This window comes from Haliotis rufescens, unplaced genomic scaffold (genome assembly GCF_023055435.1).
Source record: "Haliotis rufescens isolate VD_foot unplaced genomic scaffold, xgHalRufe1.0.p SCAF_26, whole genome shotgun sequence".
Taxonomy (NCBI): domain Eukaryota; kingdom Metazoa; phylum Mollusca; class Gastropoda; order Lepetellida; family Haliotidae; genus Haliotis; species Haliotis rufescens.
This window is the reverse complement of record NW_025963957.1, coordinates 7494471-7512697: the sequence shown is the minus strand read 5'-3', so window position 1 is coordinate 7512697 and position 18227 is coordinate 7494471. Positions and strand designations below refer to the sequence as shown.

The following is an 18227-nucleotide window of genomic DNA, read 5'->3' as shown; positions in this document are numbered from 1 at the left end:
TTTCATGTTTATTAATTGTATATAATTACAACCTGGTTGAAACCTAATACATGGACTTACACCTTCAATGTATGATTGTGATAGCATCAAATCAAAGGACATAATACGGAGCCAACCATTTCATATTATGGCGGGGAGGGGTTGGGAGGATGCTGGGATTTTGTCCCGAGATTATATATTTTTCAGCTTCAGCGTCAAAACCGTGTATTTAGCATAATTATATTTTTCAAGAATTTTTAGGGACAATTTATTTTATGCCCTGCCCACCCGAAGCATAAAATGGTCAGTCCCTATATAGCGTATCTGCTACACTATCAGCGGATCCTGGTACTCTAAGGGAACGCAACTCTGCACTTAAACCCCTACATGAACACAGAGCCTCAGTGAAACCTGCAGCCAGACTGAACCCCCAAACAATACAATGAAATATAAGCGACAAAAATCGTTTCACAACGACGCGAAATCTCTACTAAAAGTACATTGTACAAAAGCACCTTTTACATCATAACAAATACACTATGTACATTCTCACGCAGACAGTTACATTATGCCATATGCAAAGCGACAAAACCTAAATTTATCTTATTTTATGCAATATTCTGATCCTAAAATATATACCTGCAGATGTTTGTCTGTTGTATCACCAACGTTATGTCCATACTACACGATCAATGCTCCACACTCCCAATACCACTGAGTACATACAATGTACTTGTTAAAAACGTCAGCATATATTTCGTCATCGTGTCTAATTAAAGGAGTGATTAACAGCAATTCCTTCTTACAGCAATAGATATATTAAATATGCTGTTCGTATAAATAAAGAAAAACATTTCCATAATCACAAGAGCATGTGTTTATGAATCACCATCAGTGATGATGCCAGGTCTTCGCGCAAACGTGAGCGAATCCTGCAACACCGAAGGCACACGTCACAAACTCATGCAAAGGCAAGTCAATTGTTTGTCTGAAAACAACGCGGGGACATATAGTAAAAGTCACCATATGGAATTGCATCGGACATGTAAGTTATACTGAGGCCTTGAATGTTATAACCTTATACGGTATAGTATAACTTCTGAAGATAGATATGTCTGTCTGTTTGTTGTTTAACGCCGCACTAGGCAATATTCCAGCTATATGCCGGCGGTCTGTAAATAATCGAGTCTGGACCAGACAATCCAGTGAATGACATCAAGAGCATCGATCCACGCTATTGGACATCAGACATCAGTTCAGACATCCCACGTAAATGAACCATGTATGTGAATCAAAGCTACGTGACATGCCCGCCCCTTTATTAACAGGTTGTTTTTTCGAGCAAATTGTTTTCCTATATACAAAAGAAAAACGCACACTGACCATTTGATTAAATTTGGTATGAGGTTTGTAAATGTATATTCCCTGTTCTGAAACATTTTGAACTGATGATATATATTAAAGTAAGGGGAAATTACTCATTATGGGTACATCTGAAAGTGGCATGCTTTCGCTAAAGTGTGACACCTCTCATTAATGTATGCATAAGCAGACAGGCAACGTGTACAACCCGAGAGGCACTTGGCAAATTGTTAGTTTGTACTGTATCGAGTACCACTAACACCTGGTATCGCCACTGCAGTAGTCACGTTCAAACCATTTAATCATTTGTTGTTTCCCTTAGGTTGTGATAACTTCAGTTCCCTGTGTTGTGGTAGAAATATGACATGTTACTGGATATGCATAATTTGTATACAATAACCACAACGTTGAAGTAGAGTAGCGTACATCCTTTATTCACAACATTAAAGTTCCCATCTTCAACCACAACACGCGTACAGATTGGCATGACCAAGCAGCCGAGTGTGAACACAACACATGGATTATTTGTCAACCGGAAACAGAAAAGAGGCATACATAACCCATAACACCATACCGACTATTGTGGTTCTGTAGAAGCGCTGCGTGTCCGACACACTTCTTCCATGAGTAGTAAACCTATGTGTTTACCTACATAGCGAATGCATGCCATATTGATGATATACAATACTTCAATTCTCACACACACCTGGTGTCATCACTGAAAGTCCAATCATGTATATACAAATAATCAGTCTTTTCATATAATGGGTTACTAGGTTTCTCGGCAGGATAAAGCCAACGGATAAAAAACGATATCCGTTGGGGTCATATGCGGATAGAGATGAAAATATCAAAGGTCAAGTAGGACTACTTTCACTGTTTATAAACAAACATGGCGTCGCCCTCGTCAATCGGCGATCGAGTCAGAATTAACCATCGGGAATCTGGATAAACTACAGGGATAATTGCTATCATTATGAAAAGAACAGTCTAATATACTGAAAATCAGTGTCCAACTGTGACGTAGCTAAGGCATTTTATAAGTTTTGGCAACTTTGGAGATATAAATTTCGAAACAATTTTGCGAGGGCACGAGGCCTAGCCAAGCGGGATCAGTAGCCATATCTGTGCTTTTAGACCTTCTCCCCAAATTAAAATAGTTGGATTTTGCCGAAATATGTTTGAATTGTTACCTTGTTTCGTTTAGTCGCTGTGTGTACATCTGATTGCACTTCTTAACGTAATGACAGGACAGACCGACTGTCAACAACGTCTGAACGTGGCCGTGACGTCTCATAGACTAGGGTTAGAGTAGCTTCCCTTTGATAAAGGGCAGTTACTCTAGCGGACAGACCGATGGATTGCCGCGAAAGGCAATTAAAAACAACTGTTGTTTTGCGAATATGTTGCTTCGCCACTGTACAAGAAACAGATTTCAGTTGGAACTATATTGGCTACTGTCACTGTCCGACTGACACATCACTTACCCTGTGACGTAATAAATATTAATGCGCCCATTCCAGGAAAACTCGCAATATTTTGGTAATGTTTGTGAGAGAGGGAAAGCGATTTTAAAGCACAGAATTAAAGAATGACATTATATGATAAAGAGGTTATCACGATCGCTAAATACAATGTTTATTCCTAATGCAGGATATTTACCATCCCCAAACACACTCGCGTGATAACCTCTATCTATTACTGGAGTCTCCTTACTTGAGATCTATGTATCGCATGCTACTGTAAATGGATAATTTGCATTTAGTTTGATCCACACAAAGCGGACAGTCTCCCATCACTGCGTGTTAGAGTATTTAAAAGTAACAACAAATAAATTATAGGTCTCAAGGAAACATAAAAGTGGTTGGTTGGTTTGAAAAATATAAGCCTGAATTTTTATAAATACAAATCACCTTGCAACGGTGTCGTTTTTGTGGCAGGCATTTATTTCTAATGTCTGAAGCATAGTTATATTTTTCAAGAATTTTTAGGGACAATTTATTTAATGCCCTGCCCACCCGAAGCATAAAATGGTCAGTCCCTATATAGCGTATCTGCCACACTATCAGCAGATCCTGGCACTTTAAAGGAACGCAACTCTGCACTTAAGCCCCTACATGAACACAGAGCCTCTGTGAAACCTGCAGCCAGACTGAACCCCCAAACAATACAATGAAATATAAGCGACAAAAATCGTTTCACAACGACGCGAAATCTCTACTAAAAGTACATTGTACAAAAGCACTTTTTACATCATAACAAATACACTATGTACATTCTCACGCAGACAGTTACATTATGCCATATGCAAAGCGGCAAAACCTAAATTTATCTTATTTTATGCAATATTCTGATCCGAAAATATATACCTGCAGATGTCTGTCTGTTGTATCGCCCACGTTATGTCCATACTACACGATCAATGCTCCACACTCCCAATACCACTGAGTACATACAATGTACTTGTTAAAAACGTCAGCATATATTTCGTCATCGTGTCTAATTAAAGAAGTGATTAACAGCAATTCATTCTTACAGCAATAGATATATTAAATATGCTGTTCGTATAAATAAAGAAAAACATTTCCATAATCACAAGAGCATGTTTTTATGAATCACCATCAGTGATGATGCCAGGTCTTCGCGCAAAGGTGAGCGTATCCTGCAACACCGAAGGCACACGTCACAAACACATGCAAAGGCAAGTCAATTGTTTGTCTGAAAACAACGCGGGAACATATAGTAAAAGTCAACATATGGAATTGCATCGGACATGTAAGTTATACTGAGGCCTTGAATGTTATAACCTTATACGGTATAGTATAACTTCTGAAGATAGATATGTCTGTCTGTTTGTTGTTTAACGCCGCACTAGGCAATATTCCAGCTATATGCCGGCGGTCTGTAAATAATCGAGTCTGGACCAAACAATCCAGTGAATGACATCATGAGCATCGATCCACGCTATTGGACATCAGACATCAGTTCAGACATCCCACGTAAATGAACCATGTATGTGAATCAAAGCTACGTGACATGCCCGCCCCTTTATTAACAGGTTGTTTTTTCGAGCAAATTGATTTCCTATATACAAAAGAAAAACGCACACTGACCATTTGATTAAATTTGGTATGAGGTTTGTAAATGTATATTCCCTGTTCTGAAACATTTTGAACTGATGATATATATTAAAGTCAGGGGAAATTACTCATTATGGGTACATGTACATCTGAAAGTGGCATGCTTTCGCTAAAGTATGACACCTCTCATTAATGTATGCAGTAGCAGACAGGCCACGTACAGCCCGAGAGGCACTTGGCAAATTGTTAGTTTGTACTGTATCGAGTACCACTTACACCTGGTATCGCCACTGCAGTAGTCACGTTCAAACCATTTAATCATTTGTTGTTTCCCTTAGGTTGTGATAACTTCAGTTCCCTGTGTTGTGGTAGAAATATGACATGTTACTGGATATGCATAATTTGTATAAAATAAGCTTAACGTTGAATTAGAGTAGCGTACATCCTTTATTCATACATTAAAGTTCCCATCTTCAACCACAACACGCGCACAGATTGGCATGACCAAGCAGCCGAGTGTGAACACAACACATGGATTATTTGTCAACCGGAAACAGAAAAGAGGCATACATAACCCATAACACCATACCGACTATTGTGGTTCTGTAGAAGCGCTGCGTGTCCGACACACTTCTTCCATGAGTAGTAAACCTATGTGTTTACCTACATAGCGAATGCATGTCATATTGGTGATATACAATACTTCAATTCTCACACACACCTGGTGTCATCACTGAAAGTCCAATCATGTATATACAAATAATCAGTTCTATTACTGAAGTCTCCTTACTTGAGATCTATGTATTGCATGCTGCTGTAAATGGATAATTTGCATTTAGTTTGATCCACACAAAGCGGACAGTCTCCCATCACTGCGTGTTAGAGTATTTAAAAGTAACAAATAAATTACATGATATGTAAATTATACGATGACATGCATCAACCAAGTCAGCCAGCCTGACCACCCGATCCCGTTAGTCGCCTTTTACGACAAGCATAGTCGCCTTTTACGGCAAGCATGGGTTGCTGAAGACCTTTTCTACCCCGGAATCTTCACGGGTCTAAAAATATTTTCACTCATGGAATAAAAAAATATTGTGGTTATGTATAGGCGTAATTGATTATTAGTTTTTGTATCAAATAAAAACAGTAAATGCCTTTTGTGCCAGTTGATAAGAAAATTCCTTCCCATTTACCGAAGACCTGGTACCATTACATTCATGTAATCATCACCAGTAATGTGAACATGAAATAACATTAAACTGATCTGTAATTAAATGTATTGAGGGAAAAGGAACCTTCAGGGGTACCCACACAACACTTCATGACTGAAACTGTAAAGAAAAGAAAATACCCCCCTTGACAATCCGGTCACGCAGATAAATGCTCATGATGTCAATCATTGGTTTGTCTGGTTCGCACACGATTATGTACAAACCGCGGTCATATAGCTGTAATATATTAACACATTAATGTAAATACCAAATATGTACAACAATGTTCACGTATAACTTAGTTGGGGAGACCCTCTTCCACAACAGGTGTGTTCACTGGCAGATGTAGGCGGGATTTTCAGAAGCGAATGTTCGTTCATTACGTAATCGTATGTACATAATGTGTAACGTATGTAGTCGTATACATACTGAGTAATGTAGGTAATTGTATGTACATACTGAGTAATGTTAGTAATCGTATGTACATACTGAGTAATGTAAGCAATTGTATGTACATACTGAGTAGTGTAAGTAATCGTATGTACATACTGAGTAATGTAAGTAACTGTATGTACTTTCTGAGTAATGTAAGTAATCGCATGTACTTACTGAGTAATGTTAGTAATCGTATGTACATACTGAGTAATGTTAGTTATCGTATGTACATACTGATTAATGTAAGCAATAGTATGTACATACTGAGTAATGTTAGTGATCGTATGTACATACTGAGTAATGTAAGTAATCGTATGTACATACTGAGTAATGTAAGTAATCGTATGTACATAGTGAGTAATGTAAGTAATCGTATGTACAAAGAGAGTAATGTTAGTTATCGTATGTACATAGTGAGAAATGTTAGTTATCGAATGTACATACTGAGTAATGTTAGTTATCGTATGTACATACTGAGTAATGTAGGTAATCGTATGTACATACTGAGTAATGTTAGTGATCGTATGTACATACTGAGTAATGTTAGTAATCGTATGTACATACTGAGTAATGTTAGTAATCGTATGTACATACTGAGTAATGTTAGTAATTGTATGTACATACTGAGTAATGTAAGTAATTGTATGTACATACTGAGTAATGTAAGTAATCGTATGTACATACTGCGTAATGTTAGTAATCGTTTATACATACTGAGTAATGTTATTAATCGTATGTTCATACCGAGTAATGTTAGTAATCAGTATCAATCCAAACATGAGCGTGTTTCTATATGTTTGTATGACGTCTATTCTAACCGTGAGACTGCAAGGATAGGACGGATCATAAATACCGTCTCCGCTGCACGTGGTATCAGTCTCTCATGGCGTCATCTCAAGATTTCTGTATTTTGTATCCTAATCATTATAATCTGCCCCAGAAAATGTGCTGAACAACTTTGAAGAGTGGCTCTCTGGAAGTAATATAACACGTTAATGTTTAACACCAGGCGTTTTCTCTCACTACTTGTTCCCACCAGCAGGTTTCACACCACAGAGTTTGTGACATATAATAAATATATGATAATATATAATAAATAATAAATGAAAACGACAGAAATTTCCCTATACTTATGGAAATTTTTGCCCAATTCAGAAACGATAGTACGATTCCAAATATTTCATGAGCCTGTGTTTATGAATCACTACCAAAAGTGATGATGAGAGATTGGTCATTTAATTGCTACAGGTATGAGGAAGTCAGAGATGTATGCACCGTATGTATGTGATGTGATTAGTCGCCTCTCTTTACTGGCATACGAGTAGGAAACATGTTGCTGCCGACAATATCCAACATTGAGGTTCATTTTCTGCGTTCGTGTTTACGACCTTTCTGGAACTTATGTAGCGTCACTGGAGACTTGTCTGACTTGATGTTTAATCAAGCGCACACCCGGGTAGCTGTGTAATTGAACTTCCCTTGTAGCTTTCCTTGGACATTGTTTAGCAAGTCGTTTATAGCACACTTACGTTGCTTTCATGACACAGTGGATACGAAACTGCGAACGGTGCATGTCCTGATGCTATGTCGTGCAACTCACCTCCAACTAGTTGAACACGCGGCAGGTTCTACCGCCCGAATCGTTAAGGGAGCCGCCAGTTTTTCAATTTGTCTTTCTAGTTTTGTTTGTGTATCAATAATTTAACTAAACATGCACACTTGGGTGTATTTATTTGTTGTTGCAGCGACAATTACTCTTGTATGATACAGTTTGGCCTAACTAATAGTAAGAGTAACTGGAGTAACGGAGGACAAAGTTTGAAAAACGTTCAGTGATACAGGGATCAGGTATTGAACTTCAGAAAGTACATTTTGGGATCCGCCTGTTTAAGAGTAATGTTTTTAAATTGAGAACTTGGACAAAAAATCAGTGACTACAGATGCTGTCCGCTGTAATCTTTTGTCGAGCTGTGCCATGTGTTCCAGTGTACCATGTGTACCATGTGTCGAGCTGTACCATGTGTACCACGTGTACCATGTGTACCATGTGTTCCAGTGTACCATGTGTTCCAGTGTTCCCGTGTACCATGTGTACCATGTGTTCCAGTGTACCATGTGTCGAGCTGTACCACGTGTACCATGTGTACCATGTCTACCATGTGTTCCAGTGTACCATGTGTTCCAGTGTACCATGTGTTCCAGTGTACCATGTGTTCCAGTGTACCATGTGTCCCAGTGTACCATGTGTTCCAGTGTACCATGTGTTCCAGTCTACCATGTGTTCCAGTGTACCATGTGTTCCAGTGTACCATGTGTTCCAGTCTACCATGTGTTCCAGTGTACCATGTGTTCCAGTGTACCATGTGTTCCAGTCTACCATGTGTTCCAGTCTACCATGTGTTCCAGTGTACCATGTGTTCCAGTGTACCATGTGTTCCAGTGTACCATGTGTTCCAGTGTACCATGTGTTCCAGTCTACCATGTGTTCCAGTGTACCATGTGTTCCAGTGTACCATGTGTTCCAGTGTACCATGTGTTCCAGTGTACCATGTGTTCCAGTGTACCATGTGTTCCAGTCTACCATGTGTTCCAGTGTACCATGTGTTCCAGTCTACCATGTGTTCCAGTGTACCATGTGTTCCAGTGTACCATGTGTTCCAGTGTACCATGTGTTCCAGTGACAATGTGTTCCAGTGTACCATGTGTTCCAGTGTACCATGTGTTCCAGTATTGTTAAGGTGAACAATTGAATAGAATATATGCTATAAAAAGATAAATGTGCCCTGACAAATTCAGGTCAGGGCACATGTCACGTGATTTAGACTTTGTTATCAGTAATTGAATACTGTTTCCCAGTCGATGAGCGTCATAACTTGGTCTGTGCAAGAGTCACCATGTTCCTGTTGGTTCTTGCTCTGACTGTTCCTGCCTTCGGGGTTCGTCCAGGATTCCAATCCACTGGCACTCTGGAGTGGAGGGACTGTGGTATGTACACAGATTCACATACTCTCGGGACATATCAAAACTGTTTTTTTAATGCTCAGTTGACAAATCAAATGACTTGAATTGAATTGTTTGATAGGCGTTACTCAGCAGTTGACGGATGACAAAGTGGAGATATTTTATGGATAACAGCTTCTATATTTACAGTAAAGGCAACGTTTCGGTATAGATCCTTCTACCGTCGTTGCTAGATAAGGATGTATACCGGAACGCACCTTGACGTAAATAAAGAAGTTGTTATCCACAAATAATCTCCACTTTGTAATCAAATTACATTTTTTAAATTACTTCTCACGTCGTGGGTGCAGCTGACGATAGATAGATATAATATGTCAAGGTCGGGGCTTTGAGTATACTAGTTGGTCTTATCAGTCTAATCTGTAACTGTGCGCCCTACTGACCACGTGGAACAAGGCATAGTGTCTCCTCTACGACCAATATCTAATTATGTTTTAAAACCCACGTCAGCACTGATGACAAGACGGATATCCATCACCTATATGAAATACAACCCAGCGCTGACAGGCAATGTATCAATATGTGTAATGTTGTGAAACCGAAGTCAGCACTGACAGTAAACGGCACAACCCTTTCCCATGTTCTGAAATACAACACAGACTGACAGTGAACGGCACAACCCTGTCCCATGTTCTGAAATACAACACAGACTGACAGTGAACGGCACAACCCTGTCCCATGTTCTGAAATACAACACAGACTGACAGTGAACGGCACAACCCTGTCCCATGTTCTGAAATACAACACAGCACTGAAAGTAAACGGTACAACCCTGTCCCATGTTCTGAAATACAACACAGCACTGAAAGTAAACGGTCAACCCTGTCCCATGTTCTGAAATACAACACAGACTGACAGTGAAAGGCACAACCCTGTCCCATGTTCTGAAATACAACACAGCACTGAAAGTAAACGGTCAACCCTGTCCCATGTTCTGAAATACAACACAGACTGACAGTGAACGGCACAACCCTGTCCCATGTTCTGAAATACAACACAGCACTAACAGTAAACGGTACAACCCTGTCCCATGTTCTGAAATACAACACAGCACTGAAAGTAAACGGTCAAACCTGTCCCATGTTCTGAAATACAACACAGACTGACAGTGAACGGCACAACCCTGTCCCATGTTCTGAAATACAACACAGCACTGAAAGTAAACAGTACAACCCTGTCCTATGTTCTGAAATACAACACAACACTAACAGTAAACGGTACAACCCTGTCCTATGTACTGAAATACAACACAGCACTGACAGTGACCTTAACCGAGAGTAGTATTCATGCAAACTGTGTTGATGACGGGTGCTACCGGTAGGGCAGGACATGCTTATCCTTTTTCGCGAACACATGATGTCATCGCTGATTTTCAGCGGTCAATTTATGTAGGTTCTACCAAATGGAATCTGTTTCGGCGGATAATCAATACAGGTTATTCTCTTGCATTGACGTGTTATGTTTACTATGTATTTTTTTCAAAAAATACCCGTACATAATGTCTCACTAGAAGAGTAACAATGTGATCTTCCAGGTGTGCAAGGTATTGCTGTCTCTAGTTCAGTTCAAGATCACATTGCGTCCACGCCGGCGTCCGAACACATTAGGTCTTCAGCAACACTGGCCCTACGAAGCTAAAGGATGCTTGTTTCCAACTATTATAACATACATAACAAAGTGATTCGAATCCCGTAGAAACTATATCCATTCCTGTGTCAGTGGGTTCCACCAAACGTCTCTATGTGCCTCACGCCGCTACATGTCTGAGGTACTGTTCACACCCTTTTAATACAAATGTATTCACACACTATGTGATGTTCTTGAAATGGTTTGCTCGGTTTATAAACATCCATAACAAATAGATCCTGCTTAAACTGACTGGTTTGTTTGCTACGGATACAGTATTTGCATTGCATCTCCAGCCATCAGATGCTGTAAGTACATACAATGCATGAAGCCAAAAAAAAATCCAAAGCACTTTTAGGAATTTTTTACCAAGTTTCATTTCAGGCGTTGGTGACTCATGGGTGTCCATACAACAACTGAATGCCAGCCCGAGTCCAATCAAACTTCCCGGTGACTTCATGGTCTCCTTGGATGGAACCATCACACACAATCTTGCAGATGAACTCACTTTGGATGTACTCCTAGAGAAGGCGATGCTTGGCCGCTATACAAAGTGGCCTTGCGCTCACGATGTTGGCACATGGTGAGTGTATCCTTGTACACCAATTTGTAAAACGTCCACTCATTACCATCAATTTTAACATTTCCTTACAATGTGTTTAGCTGAACTCCCTCCAATAACCGACAGGGACACATGTGTCTCGTCAAGATCAAAGTACATTTTATCAAGCAGATACCAGGTGTTCGCCAAAAGGTGATCATGCCCAACCGGTGACACCCGTCAAAAACACATTCAAAGGCCAGTCAATTGTTCACTTGAAAGCTTTACTGAGGTCATGAATGTTGTAACTTTGTTGTGTTGTGAACAACTTCTAAGCAAGAGTCGTATGACATTGTGAAATCTTTAAAGAAAGAGCATGCTCGAATGTATCTCAGAAGTTGTGAAATGTAAACGCCAAAGGCTGGAGCCGCTGGAATATTGCCCAAGATGAAGGGAACGTTGACTACAGGAAAGTTGAAGTCATCGCTCTTGTCATACAGTCTTGTAGAGAGTATTTCAGCTGAATCTTTATACATAGATATAAATATGAAACAGATAAGGCGGTCTCTATGGTCTCCTTTGTTTCTTGTTCAGGTGGGTAAATCAGTGGAAGGGAATTGGCTATTTCACTGTTATTGAACGTTATCAGATCAACGATACACCTGAAGCTTAAATTAAACTTTTTGGCCAAGTTACTTTGTTTTGACTTTGCCAATCCGAGCAGAAATTCCGATTCATATACATACAGAAACAGATCCGCAAGCAATTTGATTCGGCCGAAAAAGTGAAACAGTTATCTGGTAATTTTGTCCTGGATCCAATGATGGTGGCACCTGCGTCACCATCCTTGGTTCCATCTGTAAAAATAGACCTGTAAGTATCATATTTGTTTCGTAATTGATGATATTCTTGTTGATAAGTACGTTGATTTGTTTCAGATTTTTACAATTTAGTTAAGGTTAGATCCACAGCTGGTTTACTAACTGCCAAGGTGGGGAAGACAAAAGTTGTTTTTTTTTATTGTGGAGGTCTACGTCATACATCCTTTTACAAATACAGATTATACACAAACTTTTGTTTTACTCATCAAACATGGGCCACAGACACCCCAATACAGCAGTATTATAATGGTTCTGCCAACCGACCATTTCCAAAAAAACAACATATTTACATACCCATGAAGCAAGAATCAATAAATTTACAGATTGTTAATTTAGCTGCCGTGAGAGAAAGCGAGAGAGGCGACAACATAACACCCTACCCTTATATAGGCCCCACATATCAGCGCCATCTACTGCCATAATTACCTCCCTTGATTATAGAACTTACCACTCGTAGAAAGTAGTTTCCCTCTAATTCACTACTTCAAACGAGGGAAACATCATATCCCGTCCAGGTTTAGGTATTGGTACAACTATAGCATCACGCCATGAAGAAGGAAGTTTATCTGATATCCAGATATCATCAAAAATCAACAAAAGGGTTTCTAAACACGGCTCTGGTAAGTGCTTCAGGAGTTGATAGTGTATATTATCAGCTCCTGTAGCAGCATCATGAGATTGTCCAGGACATGAGTATGAAACTCATGGATTGAAAATATTGCGTGTAATCTTCCCCATTATCTGATGCAAAATTGATATACTCTTTAAAAAATGAAACGCAATACGGATATCTATGGCCATCAACACGCCGGCCATCAGCCATCAGCCAAGATCGGGACGAGCAATAGTAACCACTCCCGCCCAAGATCGCCACACCCAACTGCGCCACCTACGTGAAAGGACGACCACAGACACCTCAACCGCATCCCAAATACCCGGACTGCGCAGAATCTCCGACCAGACTGTACGAAAAGAGCAAGACGTCCTGTTCGACGCGTCATATTGAGTCGACAAGATCGGCAACAATGAATGCAGGGTATGGCGTCAACTGCGATGGAGAGATGTCTGGTTCAGCGACGAAACAAGTTTTCTCCTCCGTCGAGGGGATAGAAGGGCACGGGTCTGCAGACGTCGGGGAGAACGTTACGGCGGAAATTGTGTACAGGAAGTGGACAGGTTTGGTTGGGGTAGCGTTATGATGTGGGTGGATATCTCTTATCATGGCAGGACAGGTTTGGTCCATATCCAGGGTAATCTTACGGCTCAACGATACATCAAGGAAATTCTCCTACCACACGTCCTCCTAATTGCAGCCAACGGCAACGGCGTATTCCAGCAGGACAACGCTCGACCGCATAGTGCACGGATCACAAGAGCATGTCTACACAACAACAGCAGTTGTTTTTTGCGTTGCAGGCCGAGTGGGCTACCATTCCCTAGGATGTCATGGGTAGATGTCAGACTGCTATCGATTCCAACATGGGACATACGCACTATTTATGGTAGCTGACCTTCACCTTGGACTTTTCCTATGCACCGATAGCTGAGATGACTACAATCACCAAGAGTTCTCTCCACAACATTTTAGCTCAATACCCTGTACAGTTCCTCGTATAAATGTAATTTCCTACCTCAAACAAATCTGCCTTTGTGTTTATTTTTGTGAAGAGAATAGTTTTCTTCTTTTGCTGATTTTGTTATTTTGGGAATTGAGGGACATAGTTTGAGGAAGAAGAATATTTTTGCAACCGTTTCTCCCAGTGTATATGCTTTATCTCATTAATTAGTTAATAGTTCATCTCCATTCTTAATATTGTGGGTGCTAGATTTTGTACCCTTACCTTTTATTTTCTCCATCATGTTCCATACCTTGGACATGGGTGTTCGTGAATTTAAGTTTGAAACATAGCTTTGTTCAGATTGGCGTTTGTTATGTTTTAGCATTTAAAATTTTGAAATTGTTCAAATTATGGACGACAGGATAGCGACGGAAACTGTTCAGCCTTTTCCTTGCCTTCTTAGCTTGTTTGCAGTCATTGTTAAACTATGGTTTACCGATGTGTGGATTTGTAGAGGACTTTGAAATACATTCATCAGCTATTTTATTTAATTCGTCAGACAATATTTGTACAGGGTCGGGAACGACAATAAAGAGATCAGACATTAAATTATTGGATGTAAGTATTTCAAACATAGGTCAGTCAGATTTATTAAAGTTTCATCCTGTTGAAGGAGAAACATCGGACGTTTAAAATGGTAGGAATATGGTCACTTCCACAAAGGTCATCTTGGATAAATCAGTAGCAAAGTAGGATCCTGCACCGGGGTGTAGATATGCTTCTAAACAATCATTATGAATACACAAGTCGTTGTTGGAAATAAAAGTTTCTAAAAGCTTCCCCTTGCTTCTTGCCTGAACACTACCTAAAGTAGATTGTGCCCTTTTAAATCGCCCATTATAATACAGGGCTTGGGGAGTTGATCATAGAGAGCTTAAAGTTCAGACTGTCGGAGAGAAGGAGATGGTGGAATATAGAGCGAGCACAATTTAAAAACAACGTGCAAAGTTACACAGATTGCAACAGCTTTAGGAGAGAAGTAAGATGAACGGGGCTATGGATGACGTCATGTTTTTTCTTCACATTAAAGAACCTTCAGAGGCTTTATGCATTCCGAGGTAAATGGGGATGCTTCATGGTTTCTCGGACGTTTTAATGGCTCAACATGAGTACGTTTCCACTGTACTGACAGTCCGCCCCATTGGGGTCCAGGTTAGAACGGGTCCACAGCAACCTAGGCCTGTCGGAAGAGGTGACTTAAAAGATCGGGGGATGAGGCTTGGGCACTATAAGGCTATACAAAATTACAGATTGCATCGTTTACCCTTTCTTTGTGTGAATGGAAATACTTATTCTGTCACTGGTCACGGCGAAGGCATAGAAAGTCCACGAAAATGCAATACTTCAGTAACTGATAATGGGCCAGTGCCTACATGTCTTCTGAGTCTAAACGACTGAGGCATGCTACAACTAGTACCATATCGTTTATGCATAGTCCATCAGATTACAGTACGGAGAGGTAATTTTGTCTTCTACGGTTTCATATTTTTATGTACATGTAGTTCTTAATATGGATCGTTGTATATCTAGGATCCACATGTGCACATTGGCAATAAAACAGGTAACTTGTCAACCTGCCAAAGATATTTGTTTGAGACTTGATATGTAACATGGCGTCATGGGTGATAGAGGCCAAAGTGACGAAGGCATTAAGCTGGAATAACCCTGCCGCCATACCTAGCCAGGGCATTTGTTGAACATCCGTTCACGCTGTTACGTTTCTCCTCAGCCACTACACTGATCCCTGCCACTTCCTGAACCGCTACCTGAACCGGGCATCTTGTCCTCCACAACTGACCGCCAACGGTATCCCATGTACCTGTCCCTTCAACCCTGACAGACTCCACATGCCGCCCACTAGGTTCACCGTCTCCAGTATCAGTGACACCTGGAAGTTTATGGCCTCTGTGAGTAAACCATGGACCCAAACTATCCAATAAATGTGTTAACTGAAGGCAAGAGATATTAATAATTGCATATTGACCGACTTGGTAATGGTTGTAACGTTACGATAAATCAAACATCGGAGTCCACCAGTCTGTCTTATTGAAGGTCGTCCTGTTTCAGGGTGAGTACCACGTGAAGATTACCCTGAACGACAAACACACCAGACAGCTACGTGGATGTGTCGAGGCCTATCTGAGTATCGACGTATAGAGAAACCACGCAGAGCAGGACTGACTCATGACATGATTTATAAGATATTTATCTCAGCATATATGAAATGCAGATTCCCAATACCCTACCCCAGAAAGATACCTGAATTAGTAGGCCTACGTCACCCACACTCAAAATGTTAACCACAAGGGACACATCGACAAATGATCTGACTTAGGATGGGCGCATTTGCTCATTATCCTTCTTAATCAGCCATTCCAGTTTCCACTCAAACACAGATTGACTGCCTACAGATGCCCTGACTAACACAGATTGACTGCCTACAGATGTCCTGACTAACACAGATTGACTGCCTACAGATGTCCTGACTAACACAGATTGACTGCCTACAGATGTCCTGACTAACACAGATTGACTGCCTACAGATGTCCTGACTAACACAGATTGACTGCCTACAGATGTCCTGACTAACACAGATTGACTGCCTACAGATGTCCTGACTAACACAGATTGACTGCCTACAGATGTCCTGACTAATTTAGAATTACCATGTATCCTCGTTCAAGCCTATCTGTTGGATGCCTAGATGCAACACTGGTAAATATATCATATGTATGATTAAGGGTGATCAATAAAATATAGCAATCATTTACTTGTCCGTATCATTTAATTCACCTGGGAATATTTGATTCACAATAAACAAAAGTGGCAAAACCATTCCCATAACCCTACGACACCTCTGCTGGCAGCAGAGTCCAGTGTGTGTCCACATCATGAGGATGTTATTTGTGTGAATCACTTTCACTTAGTGACGATATTAGGTCTCTGCGGGCACAAATTGATCAAGTCAAAATATTGATAGTAAAGGATGATCTCGCCAAGATGAAAACTACCAAGCTAACTGTTGCGTGATTACGTTGTCAATCGAGCGGAGAGATACAGAACTACTTTATGGGAATTCCTCAGTGTCTACAAATAACGTCAAATAGGGGCGGTATCATCGTGCGATCCAGGCTATGAATGATGCAGTATTTAAATCCTGACAGATCATGATATGTCAGGTCACCGAAATAAAGCGTCCATTTGAAGTTAAAATAGAGAATGCTCTACTTGCCAAAGGAAATCACTAAGCTCCATACTGTCGATTGCCAATATGCATCGCGAATTCAAACCTCGCCGCCAAAAGCGATAAAACCTTTGCGCATCATGGAAATTGCTCACGTCAGGCACTGTTTTCATCAGCTGATGGACGTCACCAAATACAACTTCAATCCTAAATATGGAATTGCATCATTTGGGTCACAAATCAAATGTGGAAAAAACTTTATGAAAGTCTACAAAGGCACTGCAGTCGTGTGGTGCTCTTTGAAATCTTCGTACAAAGAGCATACTGGTTTGTACCTCAAAGTACATTGACATACTTGTTGAGGCATTGTGTTTCCTGGTGGTTTCTCTGTACTTGTAAGCGGCCGCAGAATCTCTGTACTGATACGCAGCAACAGAAAATTAACATATCATATAGTTCCAACAAAATCAGTGAATGCGCTATCGTAAAACTAAAATGTCTGGTCAATCAGTGGATTGTGTTGTCAAGACTCGATTGTTTACATGGCCATATTACTGCTGCGCGGCGTAAGGGAACAAACATACACTGTTTTGTGCAAGTTGTGTGGGTACCGGATGCTACTGAAAGAGCAGGACATTTTCCCAAACTCCTTTTTCGGCGATCCGTTTATATGATACACACCACTATTTTATCTTTTAGGTCCAATGGAATCTGTTTCGACAGATAATACAATAGTAATACATTTAATTCGTAAGATTGGGGTATGTTTTCATACGTAACATAGCATGTTGTGTACTATTTTTCCACTAGTAACATTCTAGTCCAAACAATCGACAGCAAACTCTGAAAGCACGGGCACGATTACGTCAACTGACCTATGTATAGTTGTCATATGGTCCTCGCAACCAGACAAGGTCTCCTTTGATATTACCGTATGCTTTAGTTGTTGTTGTTCTGATTTGGATGTATGACGTCAGTGATGTGATCAGGTTTATATGTGATATGGTTCTGTGTCCTTTTGGAGACTGGAGGGTGTATATCAGACTCGTTTGTGTGAAATATAGTCTTTTAAACCCGGCAAGTTTAGCACATCGGCATACACGTATGTGATAACAAAACAAAATCTTTTTGTTTCACAAGATACTCCTCTTACCAACACGTCTTTACCCGAACGGCCATTACAAATAAATAGATCAAAGTTTTAAAATGACTTCAATAAAGGTGCGTTTATAGTTGTTAGCTCTGTGTGTATCTAATCTTATACAACCATGTCCTACCCAGTTGT

At 40.3% G+C, this 18227-nt stretch overlaps 1 protein-coding gene across 1 annotated transcript; it reads left to right on the top strand.

Annotated features, from left to right (window-relative positions):
• The first annotated feature begins 8913 nt into the window (after positions 1-8913).
• LOC124137337 (ganglioside GM2 activator-like) lies at positions 8914-16041 on the top strand. Its single transcript, XM_046503603.2, has 4 exons — positions 8914-9055; positions 11102-11300; positions 15488-15665; positions 15826-16041. The coding sequence occupies exons 1-4, from the start codon at positions 8965-8967 to the stop codon at positions 15913-15915; spliced, it is 558 nt and encodes a 185-aa protein (XP_046359559.2). The 5' UTR covers positions 8914-8964; the 3' UTR covers positions 15916-16041.
• Positions 16042-18227: the final 2186 nt, after the last annotated feature.